This window comes from Rhinatrema bivittatum, chromosome 5 (genome assembly GCF_901001135.1).
Source record: "Rhinatrema bivittatum chromosome 5, aRhiBiv1.1, whole genome shotgun sequence".
Lineage (NCBI taxonomy): Eukaryota > Metazoa > Chordata > Amphibia > Gymnophiona > Rhinatrematidae > Rhinatrema > Rhinatrema bivittatum.
The window spans coordinates 313071823-313099292 of NC_042619.1; the positions used below are offsets into that span (position 1 = coordinate 313071823).

At 42.9% G+C, this 27470-nt stretch overlaps 1 protein-coding gene across 2 annotated transcripts in view; it reads right to left on the reverse strand.

The window, feature by feature from the left end:
* Positions 1-10189, reverse strand: part of EGFL6 (EGF like domain multiple 6) — a 149488-nt gene extending 139299 nt beyond the window's left edge. The window contains exon 1 of one of the 2 annotated variants that reach the window (XM_029604336.1): positions 9850-10189. In XM_029604336.1, coding sequence (XP_029460196.1) covers positions 9850-9923 — 74 coding nt within the window. In that variant the 5' untranslated portion in view covers positions 9924-10189. The remainder of the gene's footprint in view (positions 1-9849) is intronic. The other variant, XM_029604335.1, reaches the window with a different exon arrangement.
* Positions 10190-27470: the final 17281 nt, after the last annotated feature.

Here is a 27470-nt window from a genome sequence, read left to right on the forward strand (position 1 = left end):
CTGACGATAAATTGGATTTCTATAGCAGACTTTATCCAAAAAGGAATCTAATCTCTATTCCCCTCTTTCCATATGCTGGATAACCTTTCCAAATTTTACTCATTGAGAATGTAGTGAAAACAGACATCCAGTGTTATTTTATGTGGCCCGACACACACATTGTCCATAACACATTGTGTAAATGGGTTCAGTCAAGGAAGTAGACTGCCAGGTTTACCTTGAAAAGTAACAGCTACTGACTGTGAAATGTTTATGCAAAATAAAATAAGGTCATCTGTAGTATCACAATTATTTTATAATATGATTTTACTTATCTACTTGATACTATATGGGGTAGATTTTAAAAGAAGCATGTGCGGCCTACATGTGCATGCGCTACCCGGCACGCGCACATGTACACCCGATTTTATAACTTGCACGAGCAGGCATGCGCAAGTTATAAAATCAGGGGTCGGCGCGCGCAAGGGGGTGCACAATTGTGCACCTTGCTTGCGCCGAGCTGCGCTGCCTTCCCCGTTCCCTTCCCCCTAACCTGACCTTCCCACCCCTTCCCCTAATCTTTCCTCCCCCTAGCCCTACTCTACCACCCCCCAAAATTTTTAATTTACCTTTTGTGCCTGCCTCTGGACAGATGCGCGATCCCAAGCACAGCAGCAAATGGCCGCTGTGCCTGGAGCCTCTAACCCCGCCCCACCCCGCCCTGGACCACCCCGCCCCGCCCTCAGCCCACCCTCATCCCCTTCCCGCCCCTTTAGTAAAGCCCTGGGACTTACATGCATCCCGGGGCTTTATGGGCATCGCCAGGCCTTTTGAAAATAGGCCCGGCGCGCGTAGACCCGGTTTCGCGATATATCCTCCAGATTTTTGCACGTAATCCTTTTAAAATCCGGCCCTATGGGTAGATTGTAAAAGAAGCGCACACGGCCTACATGTGCATGCGCTACCCTGCGCGCGCACATGTACGCCTGATTTTATAACATGCACGCGCAGGGGCGCGCATGTTATAAAATCAGGGGTTGGCGCACGCAAGGGGGTGCACAATTGTGCACCTTGCATATGCCAAGCTGTGCTGCCTTCCCCGGTTCCCTTCCCCCTAGCCTGACCTTCCCACCCCTTCCCCTAACCTTCCACCCCCTAGCCCTACTCTAACCCCCTCCTGTCCTTTGTCTTACCTTTTGCGCCTGCCTCTGGGCAGGTGCAAGTTGCCGGTGCTGGCAGGCTGCCGGCACGCGATCCTCCGACACAGCGGCAATTGTCGCTCTGTCGGAGGCCTCTAGCCCCGCCCCTGCCCCACCCCTGGACCGCCGCTTTTGTAAAGCCCCAGGACTTACACGCATCCTGGGGCTTTACGCATGTCGCCGGGCCTTTTTAAAATAGGCCCAGCACACGTAACCCTTTTAAAATCTGGCCCATAATGTCCATTCCTTATCCGCTTCAAGAAGGAACGACACAAACAAAGTAGCAGGAGTAATCAAGTCCTTTTGAGTAGTTTCAACTATTTCTGTAAGGTTTAATTGTGGAGGCAAAGTTGGAGTAAAAAGTTGAATTCCTTTCTGATCTTTAGAATCCTCTCTCTTAAAAGGAGGAATATAATACACTCTTGATGTTAAAGGTAATGTCTGTTCTGGAACTTTTAGGATTTCAAGCATATATTTCTTCCACATATCCTTTGCAGGGATTAACTGATCCTTGGGGAAATTTATAAACCGTAAATTTTTCCCTTTCATTGAATTTTCCAGATTTTCTAACCTTGCAGACAACAGCTGGTTTTCCTTAATCAACGAAGCTTGGAATAGCGATTTATTATTTATATGCTGCTGCAATAATTCAATAGTATTCTTATGTGACAAAGTCTCTCTTTCCACATTGCGTACACGGTTATCTATATTCCCCAAATAAGTGTAGACTGGGGCCATTTGATTAAAGATATTTAAGAGTCTGAATGACCTCCCATATTGAATCTAAGGAAATCATTGTTGGTCTTACCAGATCCGTTTTTATAAATTCAGGCAATACCAGCGCTCCTCAGCTGCCGACTGAAACGCAGTGGTTCTGGGCTGTTCCCCAGCCTCCGATGTTGACAGGGAAGGTTCAAAAACCGCCTGTGGTGTTCTTGCCTCATGTTGCCCGCTCAAGGTCCGATCATCATCAGGTGCTGTAGACAAGCAGGACTGGATGTTAGGCCTCCCTTCTGCAGGATTCGCCAGGGCTATCCATTCTTCCTGGGACAGAGTGGTATGTATCTCAAGGGAGATAATGGGTAAAAGTTCCTCCTGAACACCTCCCAGCGAGACCGCTCCCGGTTCTCCTATTCTCTGCTGCACATGGGCATCCATCGGGCCAGAAATGGAAACAGAAGATGTCGGCAAGGCTTCTCTCTCTCTAGCCCGCCGCTTTCTTGCTGAATGAGGCATAATGAAACAAAGAAATAAAATGGCCTGCGCAGAGCAGCCTCACACACAACCAGCAGGTTCGGCCATCTTGGATCCCTAAGGCAGTTTTCTAATACGAAGTGTATTTCAGAGGGTCAAGTCCACACCCAACACATATCACAATAGACCTAATATCGTATGCATTCCAAATGTCTTTTTTTCCAGGGATTTCTAGTTGGCATCAAAGCAGTGCATATAAATATAATGTAAGTGGTATTTTTACCTCAGAATACTGTACTTGATATCTTTCATTTATAATATAAATGGATAACATTTTGTGTGGAATGGAGCGGGGGGGGGGGGGGGGTGTTGTACAAGGCTATAAGGTTCGCCTAGGGCATCTAATATCCTTGCACCAACTATGAGTTCAGGGAGGGGAGATGGGGTCAGTTTTTAAAGTTTGTATCACTGATGGGAGCTGGGAGTTTTTATTGGTGGGCCCGGAACAGGGAACAGGGGAGGGGGGGGGGGGCAGCACAGTAATTGTTCGCACAGGGCAGCAAAAAAGCTAGCACTGGCCCTGCTCATAATTATTAAAAATAAACTATTTATCTATTATGCAACCATTATCTATTTTCTAAGAAACCAATTCATTCTATTTGTGTGGCCATATGTTGGCTATTTATCTCAATAAGATCTTATGGAAACAGCTGGTTTGGCTGACCTGGTTGACTGACTTGGCCAATCTGATTGACTGATTTTGATGTTTCTGATGAATGTTGCCAAGAAGCATGACGGTGCAAATACCATGAACAGGCCTCCAAGGACTTGATTTTCAAAGTGCATTATGTTCATAAAACCCTATTTTATGCATGGAAATCAAGCTTTGAAAATCAACCTGTGTGCAAAAGAATCTATGAAACCGAATTTAGCATATACTTTTACCTGCAGTTCTGGGGGGTAGAGTTGGGAAAGGGAAAGGATTTACACATATACTTTCGATTTTCAAATGTGTGTGTATAAATCTACATGCACAAATTTATAGCTGATCCGAAGCAGGTGTAACTGTGCATTTATGTCCTTGTGTGTACCCAGTGAACCTACAAATTTTCAAAGCAGACTTAAGTGCATAAATCTGATTTGAAAATTCAGGCTAAAATCTACAGGTAAAAAGTACCAACAGATTTTAGCTCTATATGGGTAGTAATTACCCTTCCTATGTGGTTATTAGAATGTTCCTATACCTGAGCTGTCATTCAGTAGCTCTTGAGCACTGTGAAAGTGACATCAGAAAATCAGAGTGCAATTAGTGTTATATAGCAACTGGGCAGTTAAAGATAAAGGAAAACACACAGACAAAGGTGACTTTAAGGGATAGAAGGGTAAAGGAAGACACCTTTACAAGAATTAGGTAGGTCTACCTTAAACAGGAACCTGCTGACTACTCACTGGGGAAGCTCTACAGCTTAAAACAGTTCAAGAGAAAGCAGGAAGAGTGAGCATCAGAGTTCTGAGGCAAGGAATCCAGGAGCCAGCCCAAGCTAACTAAATTCCCAAGCCCAGAGAATTAAGTCTGGCTCTGGAGAAGTCAGGATTTGAAACAGGATAGATTAACTGGAGAAGTGTCTAGAACTGGTAGAAAAAACTGTTATTTAAAAGTAAACCAGTAATTAGAACTTAAGTTTTGTGTTCATGTAAGAACTGGACTGTCATCCTTTGAAAGTACACAGAGTGAACAAATGTACAATAAACCTGTTTAAGCTGAAGACTGCTGTCTTAAGTTATAAAAGAAGCTACCCTTAAATGAGTATACAAGAGGGAAAACCTGGACTGGATTGCCACAAATGGTGGCAGTAGTGAGATTGCTACTAAAGGCTTCATTCAGAGCAGACCAAATCTAAGGTGAATGAGAGAGCCCAGCAGTGTCCAAATAGACAAAAAAAGGAAGGACAGAATGGTCAAGCACAAACAATCTAGAGGAGGTTTATAAGCCAGACCAGACTGCTGAGAGAACCGAGAAGGGATATTTAGGAGGAGACCAGGCAGAGCCGTGGAGAGCATGAGATGCCCAGTTTAACCAGAATCTGATAAGTGTACCCGGGGCTAGATATACCAGTTTGAGAAAACTGAGGAAGCCATTTATCTTTCTGTGCTTAGTGAGCAGAACTGGGGCAGTGGAGTGTGTTAAGCTATAAGGGAAGGATTATAACCCTGATGTACTTACATTTTTAAAATTTCACAAAGTGCATAGGCTGTGGTGAGAGTGGCAGGTTTGGATTGAAGACAGTTTGCACTTGGATCCTGTTTTTCCTTCTCTCCAAGGCCACTGGATTGGAAGGAAGATTGGGAAGGAAAGTGCTACAGACAGTGAAGCAAGCTTGTTGAGGATGGATAGATGGACCAATACACAGGAGCCAGGAACACACTACACTACACAGTATACACTGAAGTGCCAAGGAGAGAAGGTTCCAGAGCCCAGAGAGAGCCAATGGAAAAGGACACATGTAGTGTTCTGAAAGGGGACTGTTTTGGCCAATTTAGGAAAATGAGTTTGTTATCTGTTAAGAAATTGCTTGGTTATTCCAAGAGCATGGGAAATCTGATTTTAAAGGTTTGATAAGTAATGTTTATGATGGGAAAATGTATGGAATGTCTGAAAAATTGAGATTTCCTGCACATAAAGGGTATGAGAACAGTAAGGGTGTACTCAATACTGGAGCAGTGTGTAATGGCATATTTACTGCAGGAGTAGGGCATGAGGGAGTCCTTGATGCAGAGGAGATCCCTAATGCAAAAGTAGATGATCAATGGGTTTTAAAAACAATTGCAGAAGTTTCCAAAGAAGAACAAGCCAAGGGGGTAGAATGTGGGTAGTTGCCAGAGCGGGCTGTGAAGCCCATACCTGAAGGTGCTGGAGGAGCCAGAGCTGCACTGCCAAAATTAGGTATGGCAGAGCAAAGCTATAGTAATAGTGGGCTTATTATATCAGGAATTAGGTCATGCCACAGAAGCCTGTCCCTTTTGACCCCAAATAGAATTCAGGGTAGCTCCGTAGAGCCCTGACCTGTAATATCAGTCAATAAACACGCCTAGTGGTACCAGTAGTATTTCCTTTGTATTAGACAGAATTTGCTTGCATGCAAGGAGTTAGTATACTCATAAGCTAATCTAGTTATATTATTTTATTTATTTATTTATTTATTTATTTATTTATTTAAAATGGCTAAATCCCCTATCAACATTCCTAGGCAGTTTACAAGACAATATTCATAATTCCATAAAATACAAAACATAAATCATAGGTCAAGCAATGAAACATAGTCAAACATGGGTCAAATAATCAAACAAAAAAAACATTGAATAACATATTAAAATAAGACATAATAAAATAATAAAACATCAAATAAAACATGGTTAAGACAACATTAGGGGCTAAATTTCTTTAACTGCTCCTCTTTTTATATGGTTAAAATATAACGCTTAGGGATAGATTTTAAAAGGTACGCACGTGGCGTACATTTGTGTGTGCTACCCGGCGTGCACAAATATACGTCCTATTTTATAACATGTGCGCAGCTGCACGCATATTATAAAACCAGGGGTCGGCGCGCGCAAGGGGGTGCACACTAATGCACCTTGCGCGTGCCGAGCCCTCGAGGAGACCAGATGGCTTTCCCCGTTCCCTCCAAAGCCGCTCCAAAATCGGAGTGACCTCGGAGGGAACTTTCCTTCCCCCCCCCCACCTTCCCCTCCCTTCCCCTACCTGTCCCGCCCCCCCCAACCCGAAAAAATCAACCCCCCTACCGTTATCTCACAAGTTACGCCTGCTAGACATCTTCTGGCCATGCCCCCGCCCCGTCCCCGGACCGCCTCGCCTACACCCTGCCCACACCCTGCCCCTCTTTGCAAGCCCCGGGACTTACACGCGTCCCGGCGTACATACCCCCCCTACGTGTGTAAATCCTCCTGGATTTATGGGTGTAACCCTTTGAAAATCTGCCCCTTACTGTGTTAGAGAGTTTTCTAAATCTGCTCTTCAGATAGCCATTATTATATGTTAAAAGCTTGCTTGAACAAAAAAGCATTCAACATCTTTCTAAATTTTGTAAGATATTTTCACTTTTCAACTGTCGTGGCAACATATTCCATATTGTTGGACCCAGTACATAAAAAAGTCGCTCTTGGGATTCGTCCAAGCATACAATTTTAATGGAGGGCACATCCAATAGTAGTTGTGAGGCTGATCTTAGTGACCTTGCCGGGCAGTATAATTTCAATGCTGCGTAGAAACTGTGTGGGGCAAGTCCCTTAATCTCTTTATAGACCACCATAATCAGCTTGAACTTCACTCTCCATTGTATTAGTAGCCAATGATGTTTTATTAAATGAGGAGCAACAAACAGAAGGATGCCACAAGAGCGTCTTTTTCAATCTTTAATCAAGGAGACGTAAAATAAAGTGCAAGTGCCCTTATTTTACGTCTCCTTGATTAAAGATTGAAAAAGACGCTCTTGTGGCATCCTTCTGTTTGTTGCTCCCCTACGGTTTCACTGGATCGCCTACCCTGCTGTTTTTTGGGTCCTTCCTTATTAAATGAGGAGCCAGGAGCTCTCAGAGAATGAGTCCGAGAACTGCAATTACTGATTTTTATTCTTTCCCAAAAAAATGTTTAAAGTATAAAAAAAAAGTGGACATGTGTGTAAAACCTCTGGAAATAAAAAAAAAACAAAAAAACACATGCAAGAAAACTGATAAATGCTGTTATGGAAGTAACTGGCTGCCAAGTCCTGTTCATGCTGTAAATATGCTTTGGGGAAGAGCTAGTGACTGTGGTATAGTTTTTAAGCGGCTTGGAGCCTCTGCGCCTTTGCCACTGACAGCTCTGAGCGTGCTGGAGCAGCAATCTGCCTTGCTCTAGCCAGACCACTACTGACAAGAGACAGGACTCAGGGAGCCTCTTCCAGGCCAGATCAATAAGCCAGGAGCACGCTACAGCATGGAAAACAGCCAAGCCACGGCTGCTAGGGATCCTCCAGTAACAAGCCTGAGATTTTTGTACTTGTATTTCATCACTTCAAACCCTGCAGCCAAAAGTGAACTGAATTCCGATTTACTCGATGTGGTGTAAGTGATCCCAAAGGCAATAATCATGAAGATGATACTCATTCTCTGTTCCTATGCATTGAAGGTACCTGATGAAACAGAAATTTCAAAAGGTGAAAGAAGATTAAGGGGTCCTATGTTCAAAGGGGTTTATCCCATTCTGTGCCTTTGGCAAAATTCTTTTGAAAATAGTCCCTGAGTGTGTAACTGATTTGCATTCCTGCACTCACTGTCAGAGATTTCTTGTCTGTGGCATTCATTCCTCTTAAAACTTCTGTCCCTGAGTCTTAAAGGCAGGGATGATAACTTTCAAACTGGCACAGGTGCACATTGGCACATGTGTGGCCCTGCGCAGCCAGGGACGCAGCCATTTTATAACATGCACACACATGTGCACACAGGTTATAAAATAGCCTGGGCATGCACCCAATTTGAAATGTTTGCACCTAGGTGTGCAAATCCAGCTTCTACTGCGTAAGTAGGGGGATTTTAAAAGGGGCACACACCCATGCCAGTGCCAGTTTCACCAATTTGTCCTCCAGTTGCCCAGTTAGAGCTAGGTCCTCCAAACCCCTCTAGTTTAATAGCCTACACTCCCCCCAGGTACCTCAAATCCCCTCAAAGATAGCTATTGTTTTATCACTTACACCTCTCTTCCATAGCAGAAGTAAACTTACGTGGCACTTGACCTGAGCATGCACTCAGGCATGTAAGTATTTGCATGAACATCTCTTGGCCTTACCTGAAATGCCCATGCTCCACCATTCCCCACCCATGCCCCTCCCAGACTCCACACCTTTATCAATTCGCGTGAGAAGTGCATGCTGCCGGAGATACGTGCACATCTCTGTGGCTTTTAAAATTTGGTGGGCACATACCAGCCCAACTTGTGTGGGCATCCCCCGAATCGGTATGCACACTGGGCTTTTAAAATTCACCTTTAAGGGTAATATATTAATATATTTATTTATTTACATTTTATTTTCTGCCTGACCAGTTAGGATGCAGGCAGATTATAAAATAATCAATAAAATTACAATGTAAATAGACAGACCAACACAACAAAATTAATACAAACAAGAGTTTCAAAAAGCATTCCAATTAACAAACAAACAATAAATAAAATGATATAAAAGTCATAAACTCCTACTTTTACAAACCTAGGCACAAAAATAAAATAAAAAATCAACATTACCACTAATTCAAATCCAAAATGTTTTCCAAACATAAACCATAAAATGGTAACTTTCAACTCTCCAATCCCATGTCATCTCAATTCTTTTTTTTTTGTAATGAACATTTTTATTGGATATTGTACAACAAGACAAACCATTCAAAGTAACATACAAACTCTCCGAAGTCAGTGTATCTAAAACCTAAACAACCCTAACAAAATTTAGACTATACTAAGTACAAGATTTAAAAAAAAAAAAAAAAAACCCCATCCATCTTAAAACCCAATAAATTGATACAGCCAGATCTTTCAACATAGCATAGTATTCCGAAAAGTAGTAGGATCTATAAAATAAAATGCATCCTTTTTTGCCTCAGCAAGTCTAAAATCAGAGATGGAAGGGATTGTAAGCAGTATCTCTTGAGATGAAGGAAGCTCTCTGTTTGGGGGAGTCAAGTTCTAAAAATTGTCTCAAATACAAAGGCCCATTCGTCTTATGAGCATACTGAGGGAAATCAGTTACTACAGTGCATTTGCTCTTAAATCACGTTACCCCAGCTGGAAGCAGATGCTGGGGTGTTTTTTTTTGCCTCAGTACAGTAGTGCAGGGTATGATCTCGGCCAGAGAATTCTTTGCTATGGAAATCATTATGGACCACGAAAAGATTAACCTTTCGATGGAAATCGTGGACACTCTCAGTGCTATAAGAGTTGCCTACTTTTCTTCGATACAGGTCAGTGTGTATCAGCTTCTACCCAAATTCCCTATGAAGAACGTCTACTGCCTCAGAGGTAGCAAAATTAGTGCCAAAGCAAAGACATATTGTAGTATATGAAATATTAGTGTGACCGATATGTCCTTCATTAGCTTGTATAGTTGAAATTTACCATAACCACGGAATTAGTTCCCCAAACCTAAGGAAAATAACATGTAACAGCTATAGCAATATTTTAGCACAAAAAAAAAAACAAAAACAACTTAAAGAACGCAGCACAAATATTTTCATGGCAAATATTTGGAACACCATAGTAATTATACAGTTCAAATAAAATCACATTCAAAAAACAGAAAACACTACATTCCCTTGCTCTTAAGCCACATAGGAATGCCTAACAATTTTTCTACCAAGTGCAATTAAAGTATTTCAAAGTCAGGTACTGCCCTGGAAAGAGCAGATTTTTAATTAATCAGCCACTAACCTGAGGGCATCAGAAAATCTACCTGCAACAGATGGCAGGACGATGCCCAAGAAAGTCCAAATGACCAGCACCATTTCTCAGCTGAACAACTAACTTTCTGCCCAAGGATGATCCCTCGGTGGCTTTGTTTTAGCGAGGTTTAGGAATGCCAGCAATGGGGTTTTGTTTTTTTTTCCCCCTCTTCTTGGGGCGGGGAGGGGGGGATCTGTGAGGACTTTAATCCATTCGTCTTGCAGCTTTGCCTGCAGTCCGCGAAAATGCTCTCTCAGACTGAGTATCTCTCTGCAGGCTTTGCCTTTGTCTCTTCCCCTCCCCTCCCCTCCTGCCTGCCAGCAGCTGCAGCCTGGACTGGGCTGGAATGTCTCAGCGAGGCGGGCTGCAGAGTCACTAATGACAGCGCTGGGGGGTCTGCGAGTTGGGGCTGAGTTTGGGACGGGGGGAGACTCGGAGAGGGGAATGTTGCTGCTCCATGCCGTAGCCAGAGGCTGTAGGATGTTTGGCCGAGTGCGTGCACGACTAGTCTAGAGCTGACGCTTCAGACCGGGCAGTGCCCAGCAGCTTACCTTGCTCAGGAGCCCCCTGCATCATCTCCACGCTTATTTCAAAGTGGAAATGCAGTACGAGCTTTCCGTTTTCGCCTTCAGCTAATGATTTGGAAAGGAATGTAAAGAAAAGCACAGAGAGGCAGCATGCATGCATCCAGCGTTCCCAACCACAGCATCTGCAAATGCTTTTTAAAAAGAAATTTGAATCAATTTAACAAGAGTTCATGCCTATATGGTTCTTCACTTGTAAGCAGAGGGTATGGATGTGTTGTGTGACTTTGTGCTGAAGTGTGCCACGCTTTATTCTTGATTGATGAAAATCTATAGGTGATGTTTTGCTTCTTTTTTTTTTTTTAATGATACAGATCACTTGAAAGAAAAATGACCATAGGACACTAACATGACTGAACATCCAGTCCTTGAAGAAAGATGTTGGCTGTGAAAAGTACTATTAATTTAATACTAAAAAACTTATTGCAGCTTACACAAACAAATAAGATCCTGGCAAAGAAAGACTTCAAAGGCATCTAGTCTGCTCATTTTTCATACCTACTACAGTACTGTAGGTTTCAGTTGTGATCTGGCTTTACCCTCACTCTCCCAGTGATAGGAATCAACTGTACATACCCCCTGCCAGTGCTAGAAACAATTGAAGCTACTGACTTTGTTTCTCAGGTTCTGAATGCATTAACATTAGGGATATACAGGAATATTTTTTAAATTTTGTGTTATTGTGTTTGTGCTGTTTTATTTTTGTTGTTGTCCTCATGTTTCATTTCGTGTCATTTATGTTGCCGCCTCTCCTGTCTGCTACTCTAACAAACAATTTGCCTGTTGGTTTTCGGCCTCACACTCCCCCTGTTCTGTACATAAGAAACATATCTTTGGGCCATCAGCCAACTCCACCCTATCTCTTCTCTGATCCTCAATCCTTCCTCTAACCCCCTAGAACTCCCAAAACTCCAAACAATGGCAGCAGGAATTCTCTTTACCTGTTCCTGGCTTGGCGTCTTTTGTTGATCTGATGCTACGCTGCTTGCTAGCTATGCTGATTGAAGTAAAGAGAGCCAGCATAGGGGGTTATTTTCTAACCCTATCTGATAGCTAGATTGGGGCGGAGTCAGGTTGGTGTCGGCACTGGAAGAGGAGGAGTTGGGGTGACGTCGGGGCGGACGCTGCAGAAACTTCGCTGGCGGTGATAAGGTAAGACCCCTTATTACTGCCAGTAGCGTGCCCAATAGTACCACGGGCTTTCGCAGGCCTGCCCCCCACTTCGTCCCTCCCGCCCCCTGTTACCGTGCGATTTCCAAAGCCCTGCAATTTTAGAAAATCTAGGCCATAGTTAGTCTAGCGTAGTGTTGCATTGCTGCCAGAGTGACACTATGTTACTAGTAGCTAGCTAATAATTGCTCTGACAACAGTACTTTCATATACTGAGCTAGGAGCAGGTAAGTTTGGGTACTGCTGCTGGCTTTATGTGAGGCATATGGCAGGTTGGGAGGTTGGAGGAGGGATCGAACTGATGGCGGGGAGCTGGCCTGGAGCCACATTTCTTTTACTCTTTTCGGGGGGCTCAGACCCAGATCTGAACACAACACATTCATTTATTTATTTTATTTTGAAAGTTGATGTCATATCATCCAAAGCCCTGAGTGACTTCCAAATGAATATTCGTAAAATATGAAGAATAAGAAATATTAAAATCATACCAACAAAGCAAGCGTTAACATAAAAAAAATTATTAAAATAATTCAAACATAGACAAGGCAAATACAACTAAGAAAATATTCATAAAATATTATCAATAATTATAGAATAAAATACTAAAATCATGCCAACAGTGCAAACATTGATATAAAAATCTTAAAATAATACAAACATAAACGAGACAAGCACAGCTGCAATCAATCATCAGATTCTTAAATTCCATAGAATGCTATCTCATAATGAAATTTTAGTATGGGGTTTGTGCCATTTCAGGCATAAACAATTCAAATGACATAAATATATTGTTGATACATTTATGATATTTGCAAATGTAATCCTGAACTAAGAGAATATTTTAATCCTTAAATTGCCTGAGGCCATGTTGTAGTCTGAGTTTCAGGAGCATGGCATTCCAGATTTTTGACCCTGTGAGTGAAATTGCTCTGTCTCTAACCTGAGTAAGATGTGCTGTTTTCACCGATGGTATCAGTAATAGGCCTTTATTTGCTGATCTCAAATTCCTTTGGGCTGTATGGAGATGAATTATTGTATTGAGCCAGACTAAATGCTCATCATATACTAATTTGTGCAGTGTACTGAGTATTTTATACTGTATACGGTATTCAATTGGAAGCCAATGTAGTTCCGCTAATATTGGTGTAATATGATCCTTTTTTCTGCTACCTTTTAATACTCTTGCCACTGCATCCTGTAAGATTTGTAGTGGTCTAATAGTACAGGATGGTAAGCCAAATAACACAGAATTGCAGTAGTCAGTACTTGCAAAAATTATGGACTGTAGAATAGTTCTGAAATTTTTACTTAATAATGGTTTAAGACGTTTTAATATCATTAATTTACCAAAACCTTCTCTTACTTTAAGTGCTATATGTTGTTTAGATTCAGTTCAAACCTTTTGCTTCAAAACAAATTTTCATGAAAAATTATAATGATCAAAAAATTTTTTTTAGGATGGTAGGAACGTTTCATACATTATGGGGCAGATTTTCAAAGGCCTGCGCGCGTAAATACGGAAGTATTTACGCGCGCAGGGTCCTCGCGCACTGGCGCGCCTATTTTGCATAGGCCGCTGGCACGCGTAAAGCCCCGGGACGCGCGTAAGTCCCGGGGCTTTTGTAAGGGGGCGTGTTGGTGGCGTGTCGGTGGCGTGTCGGTGGCGGGGCCTACTGGCGGCGTTTCGGGGGCGGGCCGTGGCGTTTCGGGGGCGGGCCAGGGGGCGTGGTGCCAGCCCGGGGGCGTGGTCGAGACCTCCGGACCAGCCCCCGGGACCAGAGGACGGAGCGGGGCTGCTGACCGACGCACGCAAAGGTAAGGGGGGGTTAGATAGGGCCGGGGGGGGGGTGGGTTAGGTAGGGGAAGGGAGGGGAAGGTGCGGGGAGGGCGAAGGAAAGTTCCCTCCGAGGCCGCTCCGAAATCGGAGCGGCCTCGGAGGGAACGGAGGCAGGCTGCGTGGCTCGGCGCGCGCAGGCTGCCGATTTTCCGCAGCCTTGCGCGCGCCGAACCCAGATTTTATAAGATACACACGGCTATGCGCGTATCTTATAAAATCAGGCGTACTTTTGTTCGCGCCTGCTGTGCGAACAAAAGTACGCGCTCGCGCAACCTTTTAAAATCTGCCCCTATGTTTCTACAACACCATCCAGGTGTTTATTGAACGTCTTTAAACATCAATGTTCCCTCCTCCATCCATAATATTTTTTAAGCGTGATTCAAGCAAAGGCTTTAAAACTAGCAGTTAATAGGTAGCGTTCAGCAGCAGGATCTAGGTCCGCGAGTTTGAAGGCTACAGCAGAGAGTTTCTCGCTTGAAAAGCAAAAGATTTACAATTACAATGCGGCACAAGACTTTAGTCTTTTGGAAAGTAAATTGGGAAAACTCGATGGAGTACTCAGGTACATTTTTTCATGCGATTTTAGAAGGTGTTACATCAGAAGATTAGTTTACTAAAATAAACAGTAGACATATGGTTGGATAATATAGGACGCGGTGGCTATTGTTTGAGAAAAGGTCGCAAAAATGATATTTTTCATTTTTGTACAGTTTCGATTTACATTAACATCGATGTGATTTAAAATTGGACAAACATCCTGACCATTGATAATATTAGTTCTACATCTCTTGAGAAAAAATCCCTTCGGGATTTGAAACAAGGCCTCATCGGGCTATTTAAACATCAACAGCTAAGTCAGGACTGTGTTTACTTGGACGTTTGAACATCTACAGATAAGTGATTATCACTTGCATTACGAATGAAAAATTAATAGACAAGTTAAGACATTGTTTCTTCGAGACTTTTGAAATACCATACAAGCAAACGTTGATCATTCACACAGTGATAGTCTACCAACGTCATTAGAGAAGTTTCATTATGTTTAAAGTGCATTTAGTACTTTTTAAAAAAAAATGTTTTTTGAAGCATGATTTACACATTTCTTGCACTTTTTCACGCTTAAAAAATATTATGGATGGAGGAGGGAACGTTGATGTTTAAAGATGTTCAATAAACACCTGGATGGTGTTGTAGAAACAAAATGTATGAAACGTTCCTAATATCCTAAAAAAATTTTTTTGGTCATTATAATTTTTCATGAAAATTTGTTTTGAAACAAAAGGTTTAAGATTTTATTTATTTATGTATTTAAAAAGTCTTCTATACCGATGTTAGTCGAAACATCACCTCGGTTTACAATTCAAATTGCATAAAAATATTGTTGATACATTTATGATATTTGCAAATGTAACCCTGAACTAAGAGAATATTTTAAGATTCATAGGGTCATTCAAGAATAGATTCATAGGGTCCTTCAAGAATAGTTTTGTTGAAGTCCTCGAGTGATTCTAAAAAGATATTTTTCATCAAGAGGTGATATTTTTTTTCGTTTGGATGTTATAACAGTAAAATCCCTCTAAATATTATATAGTGCTATAGTTCCTTGGTTTATAACTTACTCCATACATTGGAGCAGCCAATTGAGTTTATCTGGCTAATTTGCCGAGCCACTCAGTAGCTAAATATGGACCTGAAGCACTTATTCAATGAAATGGATCTGACACAGAATGCACTTTACCTTTCAGAAGACCACAATCCAGAAATAAATCCTTGAATCAGCAACTGTGTTCTCCTTCATTTCTGTTACTTGGGTCTCCCTCCGCTCGCTATTTGAAACTGAATTTAAGGACTGTCGGGATTCTGTACAATGGGCATGCCCTCCAATTTAGAGTTCATTGTAAATGGTCCCTGAGTAATGTTGTAACTCTGGCTGGATCCTTTTCTTCACTTCCACGCCTCAGATTCTCTCTTTTAAACTGGCAAGATACCTCCTTGACCCTCTGCTTTACATCAGCAGGGTTTATGCTGTGAACAAGCACCTTGTGAGTGCCACATCCTCTCCTCTTTTCCACCTTCTAGATACTGGAGGAGTATTCTCACCTACTCCAAGATTTTTGCCATATGGGCACTGACTCTTCAGGGCTGAGTGAATCAGATGGGAGATAAGCAATTTCCCGGACAAGAAAGTGAAAGGAAGGACACATTTCCTTTCACCTGAAGGTTCAACATAAATAATCTTCCCTAACCTCAAAAGCTAAATTTACCTCCACAAATCCATGTCCCATTGAATTGGGCCTAGGATTTCTCCATGATGAAAAGGAACTGGAAAAAAAAAAAACACTCCTCGCCTTTTCTTTCTAAAAAATTCTTTATTTCTAAATGTCCACAAATACAAAAACAATAATTTCTGTAAGAAATAGCATGGTATCAGAGGGAAAAAAAAATATAAAACAAAAAATAAGAAATTATCATCAGAAAATTTTAAAACATCCTCTCATTCCCATATTATTAAACCTCAAATGGAGAGACCCAAATCAAATTCAAATAATTAAAGCAAAAAAGGTAATATAAATCCTTCAAGACTATTAATTTAAAATAGTCCAACTTCCATATTGGACTTAGCCCTGGCCTGTAAAACAAATTTAACTGATTGGGTTCATAAAACACATATTTCTTACCTTTTTCATTTCATTTCATTTATTAAAACTTGATATCCCGCTTGATAGATAGTGGTAACACAAAATAATATAAAATACAATCATAATTATCAAAACTTAATAACAAAAATAAAACCAACACAACAATACAATCACATTTATCAACCTTAAATATAGACAATACAAAAATTAATTGTATTTTATTTTACATTTACAAGGAAATCTAAACACAAAGGATGCTCCTATCAAAATCACGTCATGCTGTCTACTCAGAAACAATTAATTTGTGCCTTGCATAGGTAGGCTAAGATACTTCATGAAACATGATTATTCTATGACCCAAGAACATGCTCTGTTTATCATGATAGAACATCTTTAAAATCTAATTTTTATCTTGTTCAAGAACAAAACGCACCAACAAAGTAACCCTAGAGGAAATTTATAACTGAGATTCCTGCAAAAAGGCAGTAAGATTAAGGCCTTTTTGCAGGAATTGGGCCTAGGATTTTGCCAGGAAAAAGGGAACTAAAAAAACACTCCTCTCCCCTTCAACTTAAAAATACACCACTCCTATAGCAGTCTCTGTCTTTTATAGACATGGGAAACAACAATTGCAGCAGTAGCTACACATGGGGTTGCGGTGGCATAGATGGTATGTTCCTCTGCCTTCTCTAAATTCATAGCCTTTCTACGAGGCCACACTTTAGTATGGATCCCAGTGTGCCCCTAAACTAATAAAGCTTACAGATGCTTGTGATATACAAGTTACTTGTCTCTAATATTATAGATTTTATGAGCTGGTGAAACAAGAATTAACTACAATCATCAACCAGTACAATGGAGATATGCCATATACTGTATTCCATTTCCCACACAATGTAATTTAATAATTGTGCCAGGACTTAAGAAAAATATGGACCACTACTTTGTTCCAGCTAAGGATATTTCCCAGCTGTCAGTCGTATATTCTTGATATCTTGCAAGAGATTGCTTCTACTACGTTATATCCTTAGCTGGACCTTATAGCCAAGTTATCCTGCTGCCCGTGCTAGGAAACTCACCATCTCCCCATTTATATATTTGAGAGCATATCAAAGCCCTGCCGCTGCAGCAAATTGGTTGATTGTTCTTCCTTAGTTTTGACATGATGTAATAAAACTGCAGTAAAATTCAGTGGTAGTTGTTTTTAGAGCTGAGTTTTTAATTACTGCAGTAAATTTTTACTTTACCTCTGATATTATAAGGTAATGAGATGCAGCATGCACAATAGTTAAAATGTGCAATGAAATCAGAAATAAAGTAAAAAAAATATGCATGAAAACTAAAATGAACTTTAGTTTTAACTTCTCAGGGTTAGAGGTGGAAGTTAACTCATGTCTCTTACCTTGGAATTAAAAAAACCACACAACTGGAAACTCTTTGGTCCAGTCACAAGCAAAGTCCAGAGAGACTCTGGCCCAAGTTTCTAGAGGAAAGGAGACTCAAGTTACATGGACACAAAAGTACCTACATATTTTGCCTGCTATTTTTCCAGCTCGGTTATGGAGAAGAAACTACACATATATATATTTGAAGCATCAATTTTATACATTTATTTTACCCCCTCTATAACGGCAGCTAAATATCAGTCAGTTGGGGACAATTTTCAAATTCAAGGATCTAGCCAGCTAACTCCAAACTGAATGGGCATGGTCCTCTGAAAAATCTCATGTGCTACATGGGAGAAGCAAATAATGCATTTTTTTTTCTATTTCAAGCCAGAGTGGAACCTGTGTTGGATGAGACAAGGAAGGAGCAGGATCAATCATGTTTCAGCACTTTTTCAACTAGCCTATCCCAGCTGACGGCTGCATGGATTGACTTCATTATTTCTGTTAAGTGAAACTAAAAGCACTTTGAGACCATTTTGTTCAGTCATTAGTCTTTGGATCATAGGGCAGGAAGACAGAAATTCTCAAGCTCTTTGCTTCCAAACCTAGAGTGAAAGAAAATAAATGTAATTTACAGGAGAAAGCAAAGTGTGCTTTTAGAGTCACTGACACTCTGGTTAGCTATGGTTTGTTGGTCCCTATTATCTAGTAGCAGGAAAAAGTCTGTAATCTCTGTAAGAAGATTACAGTGTATATCCTCAAGGTAGGACTAGCACTGCAGCCAACATTGTGCCAGGGGCTGCAGGAAAGATATGGACTACTACTATCTCTTGTAATCTTTGTGCACTGCAGTGACTTAGAGGCAGCCTCCTGCTTTCTGTCTGTAAAAGAGTGTGACAGAGTGGTACACTAATTCTTGTGTGTGTGTGTGACTCTTGTACTATCGTTGATTATTTTCTTAGTCACTTAGCAAGCATCATCAATTCACTTGCTGGACTGTTCTATTCTTTTTTGTGACAAAAGTGACTGGTCTGCTATGAGTGTATGTCCATAGGAAATGGGAAGTCTGCCGCCCAAGCTGATCCCCTGATCTCTCTTCCCCCAGTGAAGTGGCAGGCCAACAGCCCCCCCATACCCACATCAACGGGAAACCACCATGGAGCAAATGGGGTGGTGTTTTCCATCACTGCACAAGGGCAAGAGCCAGGCAGTATCAAAGGTGGTGACACAAACCATCAGTGAAATGATTGCATCAGACAACCGGCACCTGTAGGTAGTTAAGAATGTAGGATTTAAGCAGCTGTTCTATGTCTTAGCCCCAAGTTACAAAGTTCCATTCAGGACAATAGTTAGTAGGTGGGTGATCTCTACCCTGTACACTTGGAGCCATGCCCAAATGCAGGCACAGCTATTCAAGGCAGAGGGGAGTAGCATCCATTTTATGAGTGACATCTGAACTAGTCAGAATGCTATCCATGCCTTCCCCCTTTTTGGGCGAGAAAACCAGAAGGCAGGCCCAGATTTAGGAATAGGCAACTGCCTTCAGCGCCAAATATTTATGGGCACTGGAGTATTGCCACTGTTGCCATGCCTGCTGCCGTGGCATTACTTCTCTCCTCTAGGCGCTGGAAAACAAAGTATAAATCAGCACGGGGCCTTCAGCAGCTCTGGTGTGCTGACTGACCCTGTGGCACCATGCCTCTCCTCCTCTAAGGGCTTTCTGTTACCATGGCAACCTATGCAAGGGGTGGGGCGCCCCAGGGTCAGTCAGCACACCAGGGCTGCTGAAGGCCCCATACTACTTTTTACTTCATCTTCTGGTGCCTAAAGGAGAAAAGAAGCTCCACAACTTGTAGGTGATGAGGGAGGGGAGAAGGATTTGAGCTGGAGGGGTTGTCCCCAATGCTACTCCCCTCCACCCATTGCCTATGGGTGCGTTCTGCCTTAATCCATCCCTACCAGGGTACAGTTGGGCTGTGCTTCACACCCAGGTGATAGACAAGAGCCATACATTGGCCCATGTCTTAGCGGTGGCTAGGCCAAAAGCACATAACCTTGCTGGGTCTTTTGTAACAGACAGTGACAGCAATATAATCAAGGCAGTGGGCAATGGGAGGGAGCTACCTGACAATCCAATGCATTGCACACTTGTTGCACCTAGGGTTAGGGTTAATATTAGGGTTAGGGTTAATGTTAATGTTAGGGTTAATGTTAGTGTTAGGGGTTAGGGTTAATGTTAGGGTTATTGTTAGGGTTAGGGGTTAGGGGTTAGGGTTAATGTTAGGGTTAGGATTAGGGTTAACATTAGGGTTATGGTTAATGTTATGGTTATGGTTAATGTTAGGGTTAGGGTTAACGTTAGGGTTAGGGTTAAGATAGGCCAGGGGGCTAGAGGGCAAGGAAAGTGGCACTGTGTTCTATAGAACCTGATAGAGAGGTGCAGGAATATAGTGGGGCATTTTAACCAAAGCAGGAAGTTTGGGCAGCAGCTCCGTGAGACGCAGGCAGCAATCAGGGCACTGTTCACCAGCTTGTTCAGAATATAGGCACCAGGTGAAATTCCACCTATCTGATAATTCAGAAGTTAGTGAAGCACCTCTATGTGAGCTGTCTGTGGAAGCCAAGATTGGTATGGATCACCCTCTTGGGTTACAGCTGATGCAGGTGATATAAATAGTGAAACTCTTCATGGAGAATTTGAGTTCAGTAACAACCACCTACAGGGAGGCTGACATTCAAATAAAGCTGACCACTTATTTTTAGCCCACCTTGGGATTCTAAGTTTTCAGCTGAAAATTCACATAAATTTCTGATCCTAAAACTTAAAGGCATAAATTTAGGCCTGATATTCATTTGTCTAGATATAGGCCCCTAAATTAAATGATTAGTTCTGAAAATCAGTGCTCATCTCCTAACTTTGTTTCCCCGCCCTAACTCTGCCCCTGTAGCCATGCACTTTTTAGGATCCTGCGTCTTCCTGGTGTCCCCTCTCTGTTCTGCTTGTGTGTATGTGTTCTTTCCTTTCTGTGTGTTGTTTGCAATGGAGAAACATCTTCTGTTGTTTCTAGGGGTGTGCATTCGTTCCCTACGAATTGGCAGTCCGCAACGTATAGGGCCATATTCGTTGTATTTGTGGGGAAGTGAAACGTATCGCAATTCCCCACAAATACAACAAATCTTCGCCGAATTATTCGGCCATCTAAAGGAGCCAATTTAAACAAACCCCCCACCCTCCTGACCCCCCCAAGACTTACCAAAACTCCCTGGTGGTCCAGCGGGGGGTCCGGGAGCCATCTCCTGCACTCACACCCTCGGCTGCCGGTTTCAAAATGGCACCGATAGACTTTGACCTACTATGTCACAGGGGCTACCGGTGCCATTGATCAGCCCCTGTCACATGTAGGAGCAATGGATGGCCGGTGCCATCCATTTAATTTTAGCTGGGAAACGAATAAGAATTAACATATAAACGTATCGAGGGGTCCCTTGCCGAATGCAATGTATCTGCCCCCCGACGACTACGAATCCCGAATACAACGTATGGCATCCCTCTGCACATCCCTAGTTGTTTCTGTCTTTGCTAAGTTGTGTGTGGCATGTGCATGCCCTTATCTTTCTGAGTTACACTGTATGTCCTCTCTGCATCTTGCATTTTGAATCCCTCATTCTTCCTTCTTATTGTAACTTGTTTCTTTACTTTTCCCCTGACTGCTCTGAACATGCTACTGCTTCTCCAGTGGTTTAGAATGTTGCAGCTGAGATATGTGAACAGGGCATCTATGTATTAATGCTTTCCACGGGGGTTGCCCTGGAACGGAAGGGATGCCCTCTACTGGAGGGGCCGCCTTCTTTCCAGCTTTGCTCCTGCTGCTTAATAACGTGACTGGGAAGCATTTTGACTGAATGTTCTTTTTTCTTTTTTTTCAGCCTCATTCAGACATGCTTCTGCTTGCTTCTCCTGTGCAGTTGGCAAGAAAAGAAGTCTCCCTGGAGTTGGAAACTGGAGATGTTTCATTGTTTTGTACTTTGGATGCCCTTCGCAGTTTTTATTAGGCTTATTATTGATGCATGTGTGTATGTGTGAAAGCTGGGTGTGAAGGTCTGTGTGGAGGAGTAGGTCCCAATAGTGTGTGCTTGTGAGATTGAATGCGAGCAAACGTTAGCTTTTGCAGGGAGTAGGATGATGCTTGTGCTGTAGGTATAGACAGTGAAAGTTGCTGGCAAGAGACAAAGACTGAGCTGGGCTATGAAAATAGTGGGACTGTCTCTTTAAACGTATTGAGAAGCAGGACTGAGAAGGGACTTTATTCAACTTTTAAGCCAGTTTTTGCCTTGTATTCTGATGTCATGGGATAGAGTAAAAGAAAGCATGTGCGAGGAGCTTCAAAAGATATCCGGCACTCCTTTGCTAAAAAAAAAAAAAATTAATAATAATCACTGTGTGCCTCCTTGCCCCATTCCCAACCCACCAGAACAAATGTCAAAACCCAATGCTGGCCATGACCCCCCACTCCAAAACCCCTCCAAATGTAAGCATTAAAGAAATAATGGGAGCCAACCCTCCAGCCCTTCCCCTCACTCCGTGATAAACACCTAAAATAAATACTGTCTCCTTGCCACTCCCACACTCCCTTATGCCCCAAAGCCCTCCCACCCACTCAGTATTTAAATCGCGCCACCATTTTGAGATATAACTGTTGGCATAACTGTTCAGCCCCAGACAGTTTTTTTTTTTTTTTTTTAAGCAAATGAGTGTCACTTAACCGGATATCTTTTGAAGTAGTAGTAGCTAGAACTTTAGACCTAACTGGCCATATTCAAAAGTTGGCCAGTTAGGTTTCAAGTTACCTGATATATTTAGCCAGATAACTTTAAGTGAGCCTATTCCGCGAGACGTTTATCCCACTAAATATTAAGGACAAGTTATCTGGCTAACTTTAGCTGGTGAACTTGCCCACTCGCCGGCTTTCTGAGTATGGACCTTGGAGAGTATAGGCAGGCTCCACCTCCTTCAGATATGTTTTTCAAAGTCTCAAAAATGCCCGACTAGTGGCCAAATATCCTCTTTTATAATTAGATATTTGGAAAAATCCTGCACTTTGGCTGCTATTCAGCCAAAAGGTTGCCCAGAGCTGCAGGGGTGAATCAACCCAAGAACGATTATTATAAGAGCTGTAAAATGTATTACTTAACCTTTTAAGGGAAGCCAGTATGGTAATGGAAGATTGTACAGCAACTTCTGTAGCCCCCCTCACACACACATCATATTACAAACAGGCTTCTTTCAGAGGGAATGTGCATGGGTCAAAGTGCACTGCTCCATCATAAATGCTTACTCCTGACCTTGATTATTGTTTTATGATCTCATCATGAACAGTTAGAGGGCTGGGACCAGCTCCCATTCAGAGAGGGGAAACTGAAACTGTATTATGTGTAACTGCTCCTCCACCCATTTCCTCTTCACATTCCAAGTGTATGCTGCTCAGGTCACAGTGCACCACAGCCAATCATGCTTCACACAGTCTGTAGGCACTCAGCCCACCATTGACAGGTATATGGGCCTTAATGTTCTCTGTACTGCTGTTATTATGTTATTATTGCTACAGGATATGGAGGAGACCATTTAAAACAACCTCTGAACTGAGTCCAGTCTAAAAAGAATACTCTGTAAACCCATGATTCACAAACACTTTTCAAACTTCTCCCATCCTCATTTCTGTTATGATTGGTTAAATATTTCCATGCCGTTTCCTTCAGATGCTTTCAGCACTATGATGGATAAAGCAGTGTGGTTTCTGTGTTAGTCCACTTGAATGTTATGCTGGAGATTTTTCAGGAATTTTGCTGGCAATCTGCTAATTTTGCAAGAGTCTCAAATACACTGAGCTAAAATGAGTTGCAAATGCCCAAGGCACCAGCAAAATGCAGAACCCATGAGGCACGAATGCAGTGCTGATGAAGAGTGAGATAACATGCCCTCTGTTTCGTGAGAACCATGTAAAACCCAAATTATCGCATGTGGTAATAAAATGCCTAAGCTACAGTAAATTCTTTGATTTTCTTTCTCACCAAGATGAAGGATGTAGATTCAATGTAAACCCTGAAAACGACAGGTTTGTACTGAATGCAATTGTATCACATCCTTCCTTTGATTACAAAGGTATTGTGTTTGACATACAGAGGACAGGGTCAACTGCTTTAAGAGGTTGTGACCATTAAAGGCTTGAATCAATCATCGTTTTTTTTCCATAAACAGAGAATGGGAGAAAAGTCTTAATGAATTTGAGACTGATATTCAGAAAAAGCTAAGCTCCTAAATGTAAGGAACTTGTTAGAATCCTAAGTCAGGTCCCTAATTTCAGCCAAACAGAGCGTCATTCATCAAAATGCGTTAGGGCCTTAACTTAATTTTGAATATTTAGTCAAGAGGGAGAAGTTTATGAAAATGAGGGGTGCTTAACATTGCATGTGATAGCATAACTATCTTATCGCATGTTTTAAAGCCGGAAATAACTACACATTTTTTCATGGTTTTATGCCATATTTAGTGCAAATCCTGTTCTGGGCAGGAGAGGGAGAATAGGGTAGGGTAGGGTAGAGTAGAGCAGAGAGAGAGAGAGCCTCTCTAGAGAGGCACACATATTAGTCATCTTTTTATACTACTGTACCACCTAGATGGTTTGGGGGGGGGGGGGGGGGGGGGGTTACAGGCACAGTCAGAGGTATGAACAGCACAGTACACATCAGTGAAGATTTGATGTGATTTAGAGTGAGGAAAGGTACACAAAGATGAGATTTGTACAATGTATTCTCTACCTAGCTTGGTAGCAGCTAGGTAGAGAGTGCATCAAACTTGGTCGAAGTACTACGTACATGTAATGCTTAAGAGCGGGTTTTCAAAGCCCTATGTGCATAAAATCTGGCGTTTACGTGCGTGGCTGGGCCTTGAGCACGCTGGGCGAATTTTCAAAGAGGCCCGGCAATGTGAGTAAACGCTAGTACGCGAATAACTGCCGGGCCTCTTCGAAGGGGCGGGCTGGGGGCATGTTCTGGGCAGGGCGGGGAGCCAGCCAGGCCAGCACCATTGTTCACTGTCCTGAAGATTTGCATGCTGGCAGCTGGCCAGCGTGCGCAACTTACTTCAGCTCGGGAGCGGACTGGGAGGGAACTGGGGAAGGCTGGAATGCGTCGCTATGCGAAAATTGCAAAAGTGTCCCCCCCCCCCTTGCGCACGCTACCCGCACATATGCGCGTGGATTATAAAATCCGGTGCATGTGTGTGCATCCCATAAATTTTCTACTCTTCAATATCTCCCCATCCCAGGAGTTGAGAAGTGTGAATGCTGCCTACCTCTGCAGCATCCCCAGCCTCAGTTGGCCCAGGAAACAGCAAATCCTACCCAGGAAACAATGCCAGATCTTCCACTTGGCAGGGCACATTACTGCTATTCAGCCATCGGGCTGGCCATGTTGGCTTGCAAGAAAAGTAACTAGTGCTGCTGTCTTAGATTGAAATTAAGTTAACTTCCCATATGAACAACTCTATGGTTTGCTGCCATATCAAAGGAGGTAAGTGGGGTTGGGCATAACTAATAGTTGGCACTTGGAACTTCCAAGGAGCAGAAGGCACTGCATAAACAACAAAGAGGCTGGTGGCATAGGACCAGGGATAAGCAATTCTGGTCTTGGAGTGCCACAGACAAGGGAAGTGTTTTAGATATCCAAAATGAATATGCAGATTTGCTTACTATGGAGGCAGTGCATGCAAATATATCTCATGCATAATCATTATGGATATCCTGGAATCCAGACCTATTTGCGGCAATCCAGTTCAGGAACTGCCTACCCCTGTTATAGACTAAGGGAGTAATTTTCAATAGGATTTACACACGTAAAAGCAGCACATATTGCAGCAATTTTTGAATGCCCAATTATGAATTCCACAGCCCCAGCTTCCAGAGGCCCCGCACCCTTTGCAGTAGAAGAGGACCGGAAGGCTCATCTGCATACTGCTCCCAACATCCCCTGGGAAAGGAGTCCAGAGGTCACCGCAAGCGATCCAGGGATTGAATTCCACAGCCCCAGCTTCAAGAGGCTCTGCACCCTTTGTAGTAGAAGAGGACCGAATCTCAAACCCTTCAATTAACTGAATGAAGATCAATGTAATGGTGGTTAAAGAGAATTGGTAAGTATAGCTTTAGGAAATCTATGGACTTATAAAAGTTTGGTGAAAGGTGAAACAGAGGGATATATTCTTTAGAGTTTGTGTGTGTCTGAGGTAATAAGCAAGCCAGAGATAGTTCATTCTAGTGTCTGTCTTTCCCACCCACTCAACCCTTTGGGGCAGATTTTCAAAGGGGTATGAGCATAACATACACGCGTACCCCCCGAAAACCTGCCCCAAGTTCCCCCTGCGCGCGCCGAGCCTATGTTGAATAAGCTCGGCGGCGCACTCAAGCCCCAGGACACGTGTAAGTCCCGGGGCTTTCCTGGGGGGGCATGTCGGGGGCGTGTTGGGGGCGTGTCGCGGCAGCATGTCATTCGGGGGCGGGGCTGCGGGTGTGGTTACGGCCCAGGGGTGTTTCATGGGCGTGGCCTCCGAAACTGCTCCCGGGCCGGGGAATCGCACGCCGGCAGCCAGCCCGGTGCACACAAGTTACGCCTGCCTCAGGCAGGCGTAACTTGTCCAACAAAGGTCGGGGGGGTTTAGATAGGGCTGGGGGGGTGGGTTAGATAGGGGAAGGGAGGGGAAGGTGCAGGAGGGTGGAAGGAAAGTTCCCTCCGAGGCCGCTCCGATTTCGGAGCGGCCTCGGAGGGAACGGAGAGAACGGAGGCAGGCTGCGCGGCTCGGCGCACGCAGACTGCCGATTTTGTGCAGCCTTGTGCGCGCCGACCCAGGATTAAAATCCGGTGTACTTTTGTTTGTGCCGGTCGCGCAAACAAAAGTACGTGCAGGTGCAGTTTTTTAAAATCTACCCCTTTATTTTTAGGCAAGAGACACTTTCTCATTAAAAATCAATCAGGGTCTTCTCTAAATCATACTATTGTACCAGCCCTTATTGAAAGTTTAATCATCCCCTTGTAGGACACTAGCTGATTAATTAGTAAATTCACCTGTAAATTTAAAGTACTCTAATTCCAACTCCCTTAGTATCCTAAACTTAAATAGCAGATTACTTAGTAAATACTCCTGTAAATTTAAAGTACTATAATTCCAACTCCCTTAGTATCCTAAACTTAATTAGGAACTCAATAAAATTGAGATGAAGGCAGCAGTCCAACAGCAAGAGAGGGGCTTTCCAGTCTTTTGCATTGAGTGTTACATGTATGATTTTTTACCCGCTGGTGAGAGATTGTATGTGTGCACTCGGTGCAAAGAGCTCCTGGCTCTCAGGGAACGAGTCCGATCTCTGGAGGCTAGAGTAGCAGACTTGTAATTTCTATCTGCTGTTCAAATGTAAACCGGTATGATGTCCCCACTAATACCGGTATATAAAAGTTTTGAAATAAATAAACTTGGAGGAGCTGAGGCAGACAGAGAGGTACATTGATGAGACCTTTAGGGACATAGTAGCCACGTCCAAAATCCAGTCTGGCAGCCCCAGTGCTGCCTTGGATCAGAAAGGTCTCCCAGTAGGAGAATATTGCCCTGGTGTAGCAGGAAGTGATCCTGTAGCAAGGACCTACTCTCCATGTGATGTATTGTCCTCTAGCACTGAGGACAAGTCTCCCAGGGCTACTGCCCAGGAGGGAAGGGTTAGGCCGGCCATTATAGTTGGTGATTTAATTATTAGAAATGTAGATAGCAGGGTGGCTGGTGGTCATGAGGGCCGCCTGGTAACTTGCGTGCCTGGTGCAAAGGTGGCAGACCTCACGCTTCACCTAGATAGGATTATAGACAGTGTTGGGGAGGAGCCAGCTGTCGTGGTACATGTGGATATCAACGACATAGGAAAATGTGGGAGAGAGGTTCTGGAAGCCAAATTTATTA